Source organism: Aquila chrysaetos, chromosome 1, assembly GCF_900496995.4.
Source record: "Aquila chrysaetos chrysaetos chromosome 1, bAquChr1.4, whole genome shotgun sequence".
Taxonomy (NCBI): Eukaryota; Metazoa; Chordata; class Aves; order Accipitriformes; family Accipitridae; genus Aquila; species Aquila chrysaetos.
Genome location: NC_044004.1, coordinates 33673464 through 33688759, shown reverse-complemented (window position 1 = coordinate 33688759; position 15296 = coordinate 33673464). Strand labels below are relative to the sequence as shown.

The following is a 15296-nucleotide window of genomic DNA, read 5'->3' as shown; positions in this document are numbered from 1 at the left end:
ACTTCTCTTCCATGCAGCTGTTCTATAGTAACTCCCTTGCTGCTTAGCCAGCCATGGCTTCCCAGCATCAGCTTACCTGTTGTGCACTAATGCCACAACCCCCAAGTTCCTTCATACCAAAACAGATGGGGAAGAAGCTTTAATTCAGAGGACAACAGACAGATGCTGACATGCAATATGTCAAACACAGGGAAATATATTTTTTGCCCACATAAAAGTATTATATTCCTATGCAAAGATTTAAACTGCTAGTTCAAGTTACTCATATTTTTCAAGTGGAGAGGTTTTTTTCTTCTTAATATCATAAATATTATCTAATTTTAAAAATCTATTAAAAACCCGTAAAACTTGGAGGAGGTGTAATTTTTTTTTGTCTTGACCATTACGCTATTTGCAATCTGACTTACTCCTATTAAGAAGCTGTAACCACCATCTGTATTTTTCTACACAGTGTACATCTGTATTTTTCTACACATGAGATCAGAGTCTAAGAAGTTACTCAAATACTACAAAATCAGGCATTTGACTAGGGTATTTCAGAAACAAAAGTTAAGTTTATCTTACTTCTTTTGAAGGATTCATTGGTAGCGTAAAGATTGTTTTCCAATATGACCAGACGAATAGCATGAAAAATATGTGGTAAGCAACCAGGCACACAACTAAAATCAAAAAGGAACAGAATTAATAAAAACAGACCAGTGATATTATAATACTTACAAACGGATGCTGTACATATCACAGATAGTTACTCTAACAGATGTAAATACAGCAGCTCTGCAAAAGCTTTGCAACAAAAATACTGCACTGCAACTTTACATGAGACAATACAGACTGTGTGGGGAAAGCCATGATATAGGCTACATGTATTACAAAAGTTTGAGGGGAACAATTAATAGCCTATTAGAGACCCATAATTATTTAGCAAGCACTCTCCCTTTACACATTTGTTAAATTCTATTTAACTGATGCAACTCTGGTTTTAGCTTTATAAACCATATAGGGAAACTGCTAGCCATGCAAAACAAACAAACAAACAAACAAACCCAAACAAACAAAAAACTAACCCCCCCCCCCAAAACCCAAAAGGAAGTATGGCTACCTAAACAACGACTAGAGTGAGGGAAGTCTGAGTGGACTTGCATATGATACCTGAGCAGTAACCATAACAAGTTAACTTGTTTTGCTAGATTTTTAGGAGGGAGGACAGTAGGGTGGCGTTTAAAAATCTGCAGGTTCTTTAAATTCAAATGTTCATTCACTACTTTATATTCTTCACAGCCAGTGATTTATTCTTAGATTTTTTTAATAATGCCAGTCAACATTTACCATGCTGAGTTGTTTTACTAGAATACAGAAGGTAACATTAACTTTTCCAAAGAGCCTGCTATGGATGGAGTGGTGTTTCCATTTAAAAGCTCTCACTGTACTAAGCAATTGACTACAGTAAATAGTAAATCCAAAACTTGTATCGCCTGATTAACTTGCTCTAATGTAAAAGAAAGAGTATTTCCTTGGATTTTTCTTCCTTGGGCAGAAAAGCAGCAAATAAAGGACTGCTAAAACAGCAACAGTGAAAAATATCATTTCCACGCCATAGAGATGAACTCACATCCTAGAGAACTCAAGGTTATAGGGAAGCTTCACAGTCAAATAGTCTTTATACAACTTCTATAAATTCATAAGATCATGAAAAAACATCATAAAGGGAAACTTGTGTACTTCCATTACACAATCTGAAATGTTGCCCTTGTATGGTTAGTGCATGATTTTATATACGTAATGCTATTCAGCGCTAGAGAATTTTCCATAATACATGCATGACAGTGTGTATAAATGAAGGCACAGTAGCCCAGCATGTTCTTGTTTTTGTAGTTTTGCCTCAAAAGTAACACTGATTAAATGTTTCTGGTGTTGAAGTTTGTTTACACAAAAAAGCAGCAACGCAGTAAATATTTATTCTTATTCACTAGGCAGTTAAAAAATAATAAGCAAAAGCTAACAAAATCTGAGGAGCAACATTGTACAAAGCTTTTGGGATGACAGGGGAAAAGAGCCATATGCCATGTCTATAAATGGAAAAAAAAATCTCATCAGTGTAAGTAATAGAACTGGACTCCACATCAAGCACAATATACTACATGATCATCTTGCTATTTCACAAGCATCTGTCAGGAACAGTCCACATTTTTATCAGAACATTTCTATCAACTCTAAAAAACCCTGATTTACTCAAAAAAAAAAAAAAATCAATATTTTTTTAAACAACACTATAGTCATGGCATAAAGTGAGGAGGGCAAGGTAGGGCAAGTTACATCAGTTCTGTACACTATGCATTTACTAATCTGCATCTGTATTTTATTGTTGAGAGAATAACGGTAACTGTGATTGATAAGAAAATTCCTTTTTCATACATTAAAAAAAGACTACTGGAGGAAGACGAAATTTTAGCCTAAAGACATTATCCCATGTTTTCCCTTTAAAGACTGCACAAGACTTCAGCTCTTATTGTTTGCTCTTGCCCCTCAGTTCTCCAACCTGTCCCAGGTCCCAGTCGGTCACTTCTCCCAGTTTCCCTACCCACCAGTTTCCCTATCCACCAGTTTCCCTGCCCTGCAATGGAGACCCTGGGCCACCCAGCTGTTCCACTGGGTCTGTGGGCGTTGAGAGTCCAATGTAGGAACCTCAATTCCCTTGAGACAGAAAAAGAAAAGCTGTCTGCAGCTCCCTGGGCAGAAATCCTATTTTACACTTTTTTTCTGAAAAAAACCAAACCCAAATGGCATATCCCTTGTTTGAAGGCAATCCATTTACAAATAGCTAGCATAGCCAGAGTTGCCTGGAGATTTGCAGCAACCTGTAGTAGGGCTGAGCCCCATTTCCCCAGTTTTCACTCCTAAAAACACTTAGGGCAGAAGCACAGCCAGGGTAAATTTCTCCTGACTGGCTGAAGCTCACCAAAGCTTTGAGTGGCTAAAAATAAGGAAATTTAATGTTCCCCAATGCATTTTGCTGATAATCCTAATGTGCTTTGTGAGCAATGCCTAACAACACACTCATCTGCCCCCCACACACTATGGAGCAGCAGGAAACTGGAATTATTTCAAAGTCTGCAGGTGCTGAAGTTTGCAGATACGCTTAAGCACTCATATGGGGGGACAGATCACCAAACAGAAAAAAGTTTTTCAAGCAAATGTTTCTTAACTGGCAAACACTTTTTCTAAGTGAGGGAGTCACCAATGACTTAATAAAATCTGCTGGAATTACACAAACATAAAAAGCATACAGTTTGTCTCCTGACCCCCAATCCCTTCCTCCAAAAGCTCCGCAGCCCCACACTACACTTCCACATTGTGCTGTAGTATTAAAATAGCATCTGGAAAAGCAATCTAAACATGCTACTGCCTCAGGGTAGGAACTCTAATGACAGCTAATCAGGCAGTTTTATTATCTTCTGAAAAGGTTACATATCCGATTCTGTTTCTTCAAAGACACTGGCTAAAAAGAAACTGCAGAAAAAATTCACCTCCCATTTAAGTATGTTACACTCTGCACAAACATCTTGCTCATCTTTAAAAGTCCTGGTTTTACAAGAGCTTTTCTTGTTATGAAAAATTTTTAAAAACAGAATATAAGGATTATTTTAGTTGACACTTCAGAAAGCCAGTAAGAAAAGCAAAAAGTTCTAATTTTTCTCATCTCTATTTGGAATGGCTAAAGCAATATTCAGGAACAGCAGGATAATAAAAGGAGCTGAGGAACACAAAAAATACACTTATTTAAAACAGGTTAGATGTGTATCTCAATTCTACTAGTAAACTACTATACCACCTGATATATGAATTCCACTTATAAACAGCTAATAAAAATCTTACCTTTTTCTCCAACATTTGTCATTGTCACTGAAAAATGAGAAAAAAGGAAAGAGTAAAAATGATGTTTAAATAGTAAATGATGTAACTGAATATTTTAAACTTTTGTTTTTCAACCAAAAAGGGAGGAGTAATCATTAAACAATACAAGCTTAAGGCCACACACTATCAAGCTTTTATGCTGTGTACATTCATCACAAGAATAGGTAGACAATGCCAACTGCTTATAAGGTTTTCTGGCTCCCAGGCTCAGTTCCTGAGAACCAGCACCTCCATCTACCTGAAGTTGCCCAAGTTTAACCCAAGAAAAGCCACTTCTGAAGAATAGTTATTTAACTGCGGTTGTACAGGTTTTACTGTTTATGTATGTTCTGTTCTTGAAGCAGAGATGTCAGACTCCAGAACTGGTTTTGCCAGCAATACTCAGCGATACCCTTAGATCTCCATGGCATAAAAATCGAAAGTAGACAAAAGTTGCACTTCCTTTAAGAAACTGCCTATAGATTACAGAATTTGGGGATAGCAAGAGAGTGGGAAAGGCACAAGTATGTCAGGCACGGAGTGGAGTACACAGATATCATGTATCAGTCACTGCGTTTATGAAAGAGAATAAATCTTTTTCTTACACCTATACTACACTCTTGGTCACGTTATTTAAAAAACATAACTACCCCACAACAGGTATCTCAGAGAGATCAGAAACTCCCAAGTGATCAAAACCTCATGGTGCTCTTCCCTTTCCATCTAAACCACTCCACCACACATTTATCCATCCCAATTAAGCAGTCTACAAACTGTAATATACTGGCACCTACAACTGTGAGCGAGGGCACAGTAGCTATACGGATCTCTCATCCGCCCTTGTTTTCCTAATAAAAACAGCTGCACAAGGCTGGTCTTCAAACAGCAGGCACAAGGCAACTCCTACGGAAAGGCCAAGCAGCCATGCCGTCCTACTTTATGTATTAAACTTAGGCTTGTTGATAGAGTGAAAGTCACTATTTAAAGATACCTTGCACAAAGCAGGGACGTATTGTGGGACCGGTGCTGCTCAACACCTTAACTAATGCTCTGGAAAAGTGAACGCTCATCATATTTACAGATGACACCACCCTGAGGACACCAGGTGATACGCTGGTGTGCAGGACTGCCATCCAGATGGACCCACACAGGCTGGAGCAATGAATGGGCCAACAGGACCCTTACGAAATTCAGCGAGGGCAAAGTCCTGCACCTGTAAAGAAACAAGCCCCTGCAACGATACAGCCTGGGGACTGCTGGGCTGGAGCAGCTCTGTGGAAGAGGCCATGGGGGTGCTGGTGGGCAGTGAGCTGAACATGAGCCAGCAGCACCCGGGCAGCAGAGAGGACCGCCAGCCTCCTGGGCTGCATTAGCAGGGGCATGGCCTGTCAGTCAAGAGAAGGGATTATCCCCCTCTATGCAACATTCAGATAACATCCAGAACATTGCCGCCAGCTTTGGGCCCCCCACTACAACAAAGATGCAAGTCTAGGGGAGAGCGACCAAGCTGGTAGGGACTGGATCACTAACCCTATGAGGAGAGGCTGCATGACCAGGGCTTGTTCAGCCTGGAGAAGACATGGCTTTGGGAGGACCTAACACAGGACCTCCAGGGAGGCCTCCAAGAGGTGGAGCTGGGCTCTTCATAATGGCGCAGGGTGGGAGGACAAGAGCCAGTAAGTCTAATTTGAAATGAGAGGATCAGATCTGACGCAAGGAAAAACTTTTCCACCATGAGAACAGTCCACCAGTGGACCAAGCTGCCCAGACATGTTGTACAGTCTCCATCTCTGGAGTTTTTCAACACTCAATTGGATAAAACCCTGAACAACCTGGCCTGACCTTACACCTAACCCTGCTTTGATTAGGAGGTTGGACCAGACGACCTGAGGTCCTGTCAAACATGAATTATTCCACGACTCTAGAATTATAAAAAACGTCTATTAAAATGGAGATTTGACTATAGCTCTACCAAAACGAGCATCTACCTTACCTGAAGGAAAACAGCAAATAACCATGTTTATAAAGTTCTTCACAAAAATCAGACAGACACCACAGAAGTTGCATAAGCCACTATAAAGAAAATTCTACTCTGCCCTCCGTCTTCTAGTTCAGCTAAGAGAAATCTTTAGAGCTTGATATGCTACATATCCACTTACACAAATGCTACAGAGAAGCTGAGGGAATATATACACACATTTGACTCTGAGAAGTAGAGATGCTGCAGTACAATAATGCACAAGAACAGTAAAATTGTAAGTAGACAGTCATCCACCAGAAAAAAAAAGACATCTTTAGAGCTGATGTGTAATTGAAAAGTGCTGGAGCTCTCAGATTAGGACAAACTAGCCACTATTCAAATTCTGATTTTCTTTCTCCACTTGGTATGGTCAGCAAGGTGTGTAGAAATTTTGCCAGTCTTCTTGGAATAACTACTCTCTGCTAATTAAAAAGCCATAGCCAAGCATACATTGCAGAATCACCAGTTTCAAACTAATATCTACCTAACCAACCGTTCACAATGATTTGTGGTATTTTTCTCTCCTAACAAGGTAATGGCATAGAATATTGCTGTGAAAGCAGCTGTCATCTTTTTTTCTGCCCTTAACCTTGGATAAAATGTATTAATTAATGTGTTTGAGACTTTTAACTTTTCCACATGTTTGTAAGTAAAGGACCAATACAATTAATAAATCCAAATTTAGTAATTTCTATCGGACTGCAAGCCTACAGCTTTTCAAAGTTTCTGTCCACCTCCAGCATGAAATGCAGTCCTCAGAGTCTGCACCTGCCCGGTGGACCATCTTTTCTGCTTTTGCAGCATCTAGCCTGGAAGCCAAATGTTCCTGACAGGAGCTGCAGACCATGAAGGCTAAAATATAAGTGCCCAAAGATGTCCAGTTAATCCCAGCGGAGTGAGAACTAGTTTTCTTGAATACATCCTGTCATTTTAATCTCTTTTACCACCTGAGTATAACTCAGAGTTATTTCATATGCTCCTGAGTTGCAACCACTGTAAGAGGCTGAAGTAGAAGAGGCAACGCTAAAGAGAGATGCCAGTATTTTCAATCTTATCACCTTTCTTCACACTTACTGCAACTGGTGTTTATGAGGAGACTGGCTGCGCTGCTTAACAAACATCCCCTCAGACGATGACACAGAGGAATACGCAAGACGTCCAACAACCTGCAGCTTTTCACAAAGTGAAGTACTACTCCTTCTGCTTATGCCTTTTCAAACCACCTTTGACGAAGGCTCCTTGAAGGTGGTGCAACGTGTGGGAAAGTAACGGACAGGCATCTGCAATACCACAGGACCAGGGAGGAAATAAAGGGGTTTTATTTTTGGTTTGGTTGGATTGGGGGGGTTTTTTTGGCACAAATGTGGCAGAATTGACCAGCGGGGGGGGGGGGGGAAGCAGCCAGTACAAATCAAACTCTCTCTTAAACTTCTTTTAAAAATTAAACTTTCTCTATTTGTAGAATGACCACGATACAAAAACTTCTTAGGGAAACCACAAGATGCTTATAATTCTAAAACCACACTATTTAAGTGCATGGGAAATAATTTTCTAACATGAAAAAAACACTCTAATTTTATATTTGATCAAAGAAACGTTTGTTATTTTCCCTACCTTCTGAACAGCACACATGATCTATTTATTTAAACCAAATTTTATATTTTTCAGTAGATTCAGTGACACAGCTTTGCTATATTATTCAACAGTATTTGATCATATAGTCTTCTGTGAATCATTTATACCAGTCTTTCTGGCAGTTTTCTCATTTCTCTTCCAAGGGGTTATATTCACCACTGGTAGTGCACAGAAAAGTAGGTCACACTATGCATCCTTTCATTAATAAATATCATCTTAAACGCTGCAAATTCACTTACTGGTAGTCAAATAGCATACAAATAATAAGGGTAAAAAGCATTTATGGCTACAACGACTAAAATAAACACCAAGGACACGCCAATCCCAACCATTAAGCAATTTCTACAATCTGGGAGAAAACAGGGTAAAACCCTTTGAGAGAGGAATGGAACAATACTCCTGTATATTCAGACACCGAGATAATTATAAAACCATGACCTGTCTTCAAGAAGTCATTAAAAAGTTACAGCTCTGTTTGCCTGCGATACTGCAGGGGCCAATTTCATTAAGAATCAGCCTTCCACTGCTAAAGCGTCAGGATGCCATTTACAGTTCAGTACTAGCAGACTATCACGTAATTGGAACCTCTCTGTTTCATTACGCAGCTCGCAGACGGTGCTCATCAGAATTAGGGATCAGGCTGGGACACACGCAGGACTTCAGCCAACGTAGATGCCAATTTCCTGAGCCAGAAACATCGTTCCCTGCTTGCCCTGAGCCACAGGCAGCCAGAAACAGAAACAGCATATTCAGTAGTCAATGCCGCTAAACAGCCTGTGCTTGCAAAAAACAACAGTGACTGAGGACAGAAATTTGTGTTACGAAAGATAGGAAAAAGTCCAGGATGGAAAGGACACCCAGAGAAGCCTGGGGAATTCATCCCACACTCGCTGGTAGTCTTCGTCACAGGGAGAAAGCCATGCAGCATTAGGAACGGCTTGGTGAGCAAAGAGGTACCGCGGCCTCTCAAAATGGCCTGCTACAACTCCATCACCAAATTAGTTCGCTAAGAGAAGCCACATTGCTAGGCACCTTGCACTGGGTCAGACCTTAACTCAGTGATAGAAATGGATTTCCCATTTCTTGAGCTATGGCTCATTTTCTCTAGAAATCTTTATTCTCACTCACCTGTGGAAAATTTAAGCAGGCATCCATCTCCATGTAGCTAGAGACATAGTAAGACACATTGCTACCACAAAACCCAAAAGATTTTGGAAGATAAAATTCATGTAAAAAATTGCATTGGTTTTCTAACATTAAATTTTGCTTGACTTCTAAACCCAAACCCAAAGTTCCTGAACAGTAAATGTAATGGTTAGGTAAAAAAAAAAAAAAAAAAAAGACTGGAGAGAGCAATTACTTTTTCAAAGCTTCGATGGAAGCGGATATATAAAAATCTTGCTTCCATATTTTATGTACATTTTTTAAATATTTAAAACTTTGAAATGGGAAGATAAGATACATCTGATTCAGAGACTCTGCAGCCACATCTATAAATAGCTGTTTCTCTCAAACTTTTATACAGTTTAACATCTTGGATCTGATTCACAAAACTAAGTACGTATTTTATCTTTATAGCATATTTGAAGCTGTAAAACACTGATCTATATATGCAATTTAAGTCAGCTCTCTGTACTCATAAAAGTGTTTTACAGTTGTGACAAGTGTTCTATCCTTGTCTGCAATAGTCCTTTAGAAAAAAAATCAGTGCTTGCAATAAAAACTACCTCTTTGCTAGACAGAGCAGTGATTTGCTTTGATTCAGAGTGACAAGGTGGAGACTTTGCCACCAGTGCCTCGCTTCAGGACAAAAGTAACAGAAATATTTCTGTGAGATTTAAGGTTGGCATAAATAGTCATCAATAACCCATACATTTGGATTTAACAGTTTTTGTGAATGTGTCAGTAAATTCATTTTAACCCCTAATGCTGTGTCTATCAAACTACATCAACACCCACCTACGTAGCAGCAAGCTATGCTATTTAGGTAGGGTCACAAAACTACTACTTTTGAACTGCGTATGTCTAAGAATTAATCTAATCCTTCTTCTTTACAAACTTCCCATTTACTTTCCAAGTCACAAGGACTAACTGAAGAGTGAAGACTACTTCTAGAGAAGTTGTATGATCAGACCCTTTTTAGCACACAAAGAGTACACCCTGACAAGAACATCCATTCAAGCTGTTATGTATCAAGCAGTGTTAAATCTTTAACTGAAAACACAATCTTACCTAATAATTATATCTTCACCATAGACCTTATGTTTTCAACTTAAAGCCATGGTTTAACTTTCAAGGCACAAACCCTCCAGGTAGTATACTAGGCACTACATGGAGAGATAACCAGTCATACTTAACACAGACTTCAATTTCAGAAGTGGAGAATGGCAGCTGCCTCTGAAAGTCTGAGAAAGAAATCAAATGAAATTTGAGAAATGTACAGGAGTACTGCTGGCTAAAATTCAGAAACCAATTTCACTTCAGCTGCCAGTTTTGAAACTTTTCTGAAAGTAACCAGGGATCTCAGAAAAGGAAAAAATGTGGTATTTGCAAAATACGGTATAAAAATACAAATTTGCTTTGACCGAAGTCCTTTGCTACCTAAGCAGCCAATGTACAGGCAGAGTATTTAACTGGTATTTGACTACAGCCAGCTGCAATGTTACAATGTACTTGTAATTCTATAGCCAAATGGAAGCTGTCGATCACAGGACATGAGCACCAAGTACCATAAATCTTTTGATCCATTTGGAGAACATACTGAGCAAAGAGTTCACATCCAGCTGACCAAATCTTGGGCCCCACCTTTTATTTTTTCTTTTTTTTTTTCCTCTGTCAGCTTCTGTCTCCATATTTTCTGCCGTTTCTGATCCCCTGATGACACTGTGCCATGCCTACAGGGCACGCATTAATTCTGCCTCTAAACTGTGATGAATTAAGCAGCTTTTTATCCTGCTATAATTCCATTCCACTGATGTTACACAGAGTCAAAAACCTCAATTCAGCACTAACCAATCTGATCCCCCAGCAAAAATCTTTCACAATCATTAACATCTTTGGCAGTTGGGTGTCATTTCACATTTTTCTGTTCCACAGTGAAGGTAGCAGTGGACAGATCCCAGTCACATATTCTACTCCAAAACTGAAGAAGTGGCTTATGAGCTCTCCTGACTGTATTGTGCATGTCTTCTTGTCGCCCTCTTCAACTGAGCTGAGGTCACTTATTCTTCTCCAAATCAGCCAAATCACTCACCTGGGTGGGAGTATGTCCTTCCTTTCCCTTCACTGAAGTAGTCAGGCAATGCTTATTCACCACTTTATGTTCCACAGCAAACGTATTTTCCTCCTTCAAAATTACACATTCAAGCTGCATTTTCAGACAGGATTCCCTGAGCAAGAGCATTATCCTTAGAATTCAAATCAGTGACACATAAAAATGGACCAAAACTTAACATATACAACCAATTTATATTTATTGGATAACCTTTTCATCAGCACAGTTGATATTGTCACTAAAAACGTCTGTCACAGCACTGTCAAATTTTCACATTTTCCTTCTCATATACAACTCCAAGTCATGAACTGGCAGGAAAACAGAACAAAAAACCAAAAAGCATCTCAACATCTGAGTTTGTAAAGAACATTTCTGACAAACAACTGTCAGAAACTGTAAATACCTACTGGTTCTGCCTTACCCAAAGCATGGAGTGGATAACTACTCTAAGTCCCTTATAGTTCTACTAACCCAAGTTAGAGATACACATAAGAAGGAAGTCATAAGAATAATTATTTTCTTTGCATATAGTTTACTGAATCCAGTATGTATTTTCTGAGTAGAGACACATGGATGCAGGAGCCAGGGGAGAGAATTCCATTTGCACTTCATGTTACTGTTTATTGTTCCATATAACCTAGGTTGAAATTTCAGTAGCTTCAGCTATGGAAGTTCAATGTACTCATTGCACATTGCCTGTATTTCCTCATCTTTTTAGAGGAAGAACAATAAATCTGTAAACTTCAGGTTTTCATAAACACATTCAAATTTTTTTAAGGGAAGGAATACTTAAGGGCCCATTAATTTTACACACAAAGGAAGTTATCTGGGGGAAGAAGACAACTACTACTGCCAGACAGGGGTTGTGAGGTGACAATAATGGCAAAATCGAGAGAATGGAACTGGATTAGAGAGAAGCAATTTCTAGTCAGGTGTTTTAAAACCCAATTAATTTACACATTTAATCCCAGTATTCTATAACCAGCAGGAAGAAGATAACCATTTGCTAGTGTTCAATACCTTTCTCCTTTTCCTTAAAGGTTAAAGCAGCACGAGCACTTAACTGAATCCACTAACAAAAGAGATAGAACTCTAGACATGGTAATACTGCAGTTAAAACTTGTGGATTCATTTTTCTGTTTCTAAAACCTTTTTTTTTTTTTTCCTAAAATGGTACTCAATACTGTTAACTACTCAGCTTTAGGGATGAAAGGGATCATCTCAGTAGGCTTTCTCTTTTTTTAAAAAAGTGTAACGTCCCTCCTACAACACTCAGTAGGAGTTGCAAAAAAACATCCAAAATACTACATTTGAAACACTTTCTCATTATTAAAAGCTCAAAGAAACCACTTAACAACTATGCAAAGTCCTTGCTAAATCCTACTGCACAATGGTTAACACTGTTCCCTGTACGTTGCTGGTAGCATCAATGACAAGCTGCAGTAAAATAAGCAGGTATATACGTCCTCTTTAGCAGTCAGTGTTGCAGGAATAAAAGATGCACTGAGTAGACAGGCTGGCTTCAAAGCACTGAAATGCTTAGTCTATTCCTGTCGTTGGCTTTCATTCTCAGAGTTGTTAGCTATTCCTTCTGTTGTTTACACTAAATACTCATTAGTAAGACAAGACATACGTTTATTTTATCTTAATATGCCAAAAACGAGGGAAAACATCCAGATATAGACAAAAGATGGAATTAACGGAAGCTGCGGACAACAATTATGCTGAATTCAAAAACTGGTGAGCCAGGCAGAATGGGGAAGAGGGGTGGGCAGGGGAACAAGAAAAAAAACAACCAAACAAACAAAAAAATCACCTTTGTCCATAGAAAGGAATTCAGTAAAAGACGCTTTAGCAGAGCCTCAGGATTCTCTCTTCATTCCCTCCCATGACAGGCCTTTTGCTTTGAGTGGTTCTCAAGGCATCATGGTACCACAGTTAATAGTCTGAAGTAAGTTTCAAGCATGCCATTGCCCTAAGAGGTACCTGCTGTCAGGTAAGCTAAAACCCAATTTTCCTCTGTTATACAGAATTACACACAATAAAAAATACAGTCGATCACTCAAACAGTAGTGCCCAAATCAAGCCTACTTCGCTGTGTAAGCACCACGGGGCTGTGTGCATTAGGACAGATGTTAACTAGAGGGTCACTTTCCCCCGAAATATCCTTGCTGTCCTCATACCAGCTTACAGCTCCCCTTTCCAGGCTCACTCAGTCAGCTACTCCCACAACGTTCTAGACAATTCGCTTCCTTGCACTGGATGTAGACACTTGAGTCCTCCTCTCGTGAGGGTGCAGCAACTCAAGTCCCACTTTCTAGTTGAAGAACAGCATTTAAAGCTAACAGATTTGAATGTTGTTAGTGAAAAAAATATGTAAAAGCCCACCTCCGATATAGGAACCACACCAACTCTTAACACCTCCCTGCAAAACAGAGGTGCTAGGCCTGGCAATCGTTTTTTGCTTAATATCTCAACTGCTCAGCCAAGCATCTGTAGGACAAAAATTTTATCACAGTCTTCTGTTTGAGAAAAGAAGAGAAAAAAAAAAAAAAAGAAATCCAAAATTAGATACCAGACTGCTGAGATTTTAAATATGAAAGCTGAAGTCTGGCAAAGTTATATATGCATATAAATGCCCTCAGCTTCAGTTGGGTATTCTCCCCTCACCCCTGTTCCTTAAACAGACGCTAAATGACCAACACTCACTATGAACGTTACCTACAGTAGAGAGGGAAGGGGAGACAACAGCTAATTTGTATTCCTTTGTGCCATTATTATAATACTGTTTACAAAACATCAGTACGCCATACATTAGCCTCTAAAATTCAAAGATTAAATTGTTTTCTACAAGACAAACCACGACAGAAACTGAAATTAATTCAAGAGAGCCTAGTGAGCTGGTCATTTAACAAGTACTCCTGGCTCAACTACTCAAATTCACACAAGTACTCAGATCACACCCAATCTCCAGTATGTGATTATTTGCCCAACGCTAAGGAAGAGCCAAGATGCACGGTCAGGATGACTTCTGAATGAATTGCAGGCTGCCGATGCCAAAGGCGGAGCAAGAAGTTGTGACAGCCAGGCATTTTCTAGATGACTTGAGAGTGGTATGGGGAGACTCGGGGATTTTCTGTTACCCGTTCCCGCTTCCACCTTAGCTGACAGGAGACCCTGTTTTTACATATACACATGTATGTAAGTGCTGTCACGCAGTGGGAGGAAAACAAAGGGACCGCTAACTTCACTCATGCCGTCTGCACGGGGCGTCTCAAGGTCCCATCTTCAGGGTTGGGGTGTCACACGCTATGCCCGCCACGGAGGAAACCTCACGCCCGTGAAAACCCCCGTGCGATCGGCTCCCTCCTCGCGTGGAAGTGGAAACCACGCGCGACCAGGTCGCGGGGGGGGGGGGGGGGGGGGGGGGGGGAAGGACAGGACTGCACAAGGCAGCGCGGATGCCAGCACGACCCCGGCCGTCCAGAGGCGACCGGGCTGCGGGCTGGGTCGCTCCGCCAGCCTCCAGCCCAGCCCAGCCCGTCGCCGACCGCTTCCTGCGGCGCAACCCCGGCCCCGGCCCCGGCCCCGGCCGGCGGGCGTGGCGGCGGCCAGGGACAGCCCCGGCGCCGACAAACAACAGCCACCGCCGCCGCCGCCCCCCCCGTCTCCCCCGCCGGCCCCGTCCCGGCAGGCGCGGGCGGCTGCGCTCTCCCGGCAGAAGCGGGGGAGGCGGCGGCGCCCACCCCCGTCCCGCGGGAGCCCCCCCGCCCGCCGCGGCGGCAGCACTCACGCAGGCAGAGCTGGGTGACATAGGCGTAGTAGGACCAGCAGAGGATGCTGGAGATGAAGAGCACCGGCACCCAGTACAGCAGCCGCTGGCAGCGCCGCCGCACGCCGCCCCAAGCGCCCGCCGCCCCGGCTGGCGGCGGCGGCGGCGGTGCCGCCATCTTCCCGCACCGCATCCCGACCGCTCGCTCCGGGGGCCCGGGCCCCGGCCGCGCACCCCGCCGGAGCCCGCCCCGGTCCCTCCCTCCCGCGCTGACAGGGCTCTCCGGCAGGGCCGCTCCTCCCACCGCCCGCCCGCCGGCCGCTCCCTCCCTGCGGGCAGGGCACAGGGCAGGGCAGGGGGGAAGGGCCGAAGGGGAGGCCGGAGCGTCGCCGCGGGGCCCGGCTAGGCTCTGGCTGCGGCCGCCCCGGGCCTGGCAGGGAAGCGGCCGTTCCCGCCGCCTGCCGCGGGCGATAGCGGGAAGCTCTCCCGTAAAGTTTGGGGCCGGGCCCCGGAGCAGCTCAGCTCAGCTCAGCTCATCACAAAAGGAGTTACGCGCCTCGGGCACCCGGCACGTGCAGGAGCGCTTGAGCGTTACGTGGGTGGAGGCGCCGATGACGTCTGCCCCCGTTTAACGCCCGGTGCCCCGCGCAGCTTCCTCCGGCTTTTCTGCCTCCGAAATTAGGGATGGTGGTACTTCACCGCCC

At 42.4% G+C, this 15296-nt stretch overlaps 1 protein-coding gene across 1 annotated transcript in view; it reads right to left on the bottom strand.

Moving 5' to 3' along the window:
* The window catches only part of ZDHHC2 (zinc finger DHHC-type palmitoyltransferase 2), a 37880-nt gene extending 23004 nt beyond the window's left edge, over positions 1–14876 (bottom strand). Inside the window, exons 1-3 of the mRNA XM_030016481.2 lie at positions 14614–14876; positions 3874–3900; positions 565–659 (exon numbers count right to left, since the gene is read on the bottom strand). Coding sequence (XP_029872341.1) covers positions 565–659; positions 3874–3900; positions 14614–14785 — 294 coding nt within the window. The 5' untranslated portion in view covers positions 14786–14876. The remainder of the gene's footprint in view (positions 1–564; positions 660–3873; positions 3901–14613) is intronic.
* Positions 14877–15296: the final 420 nt, after the last annotated feature.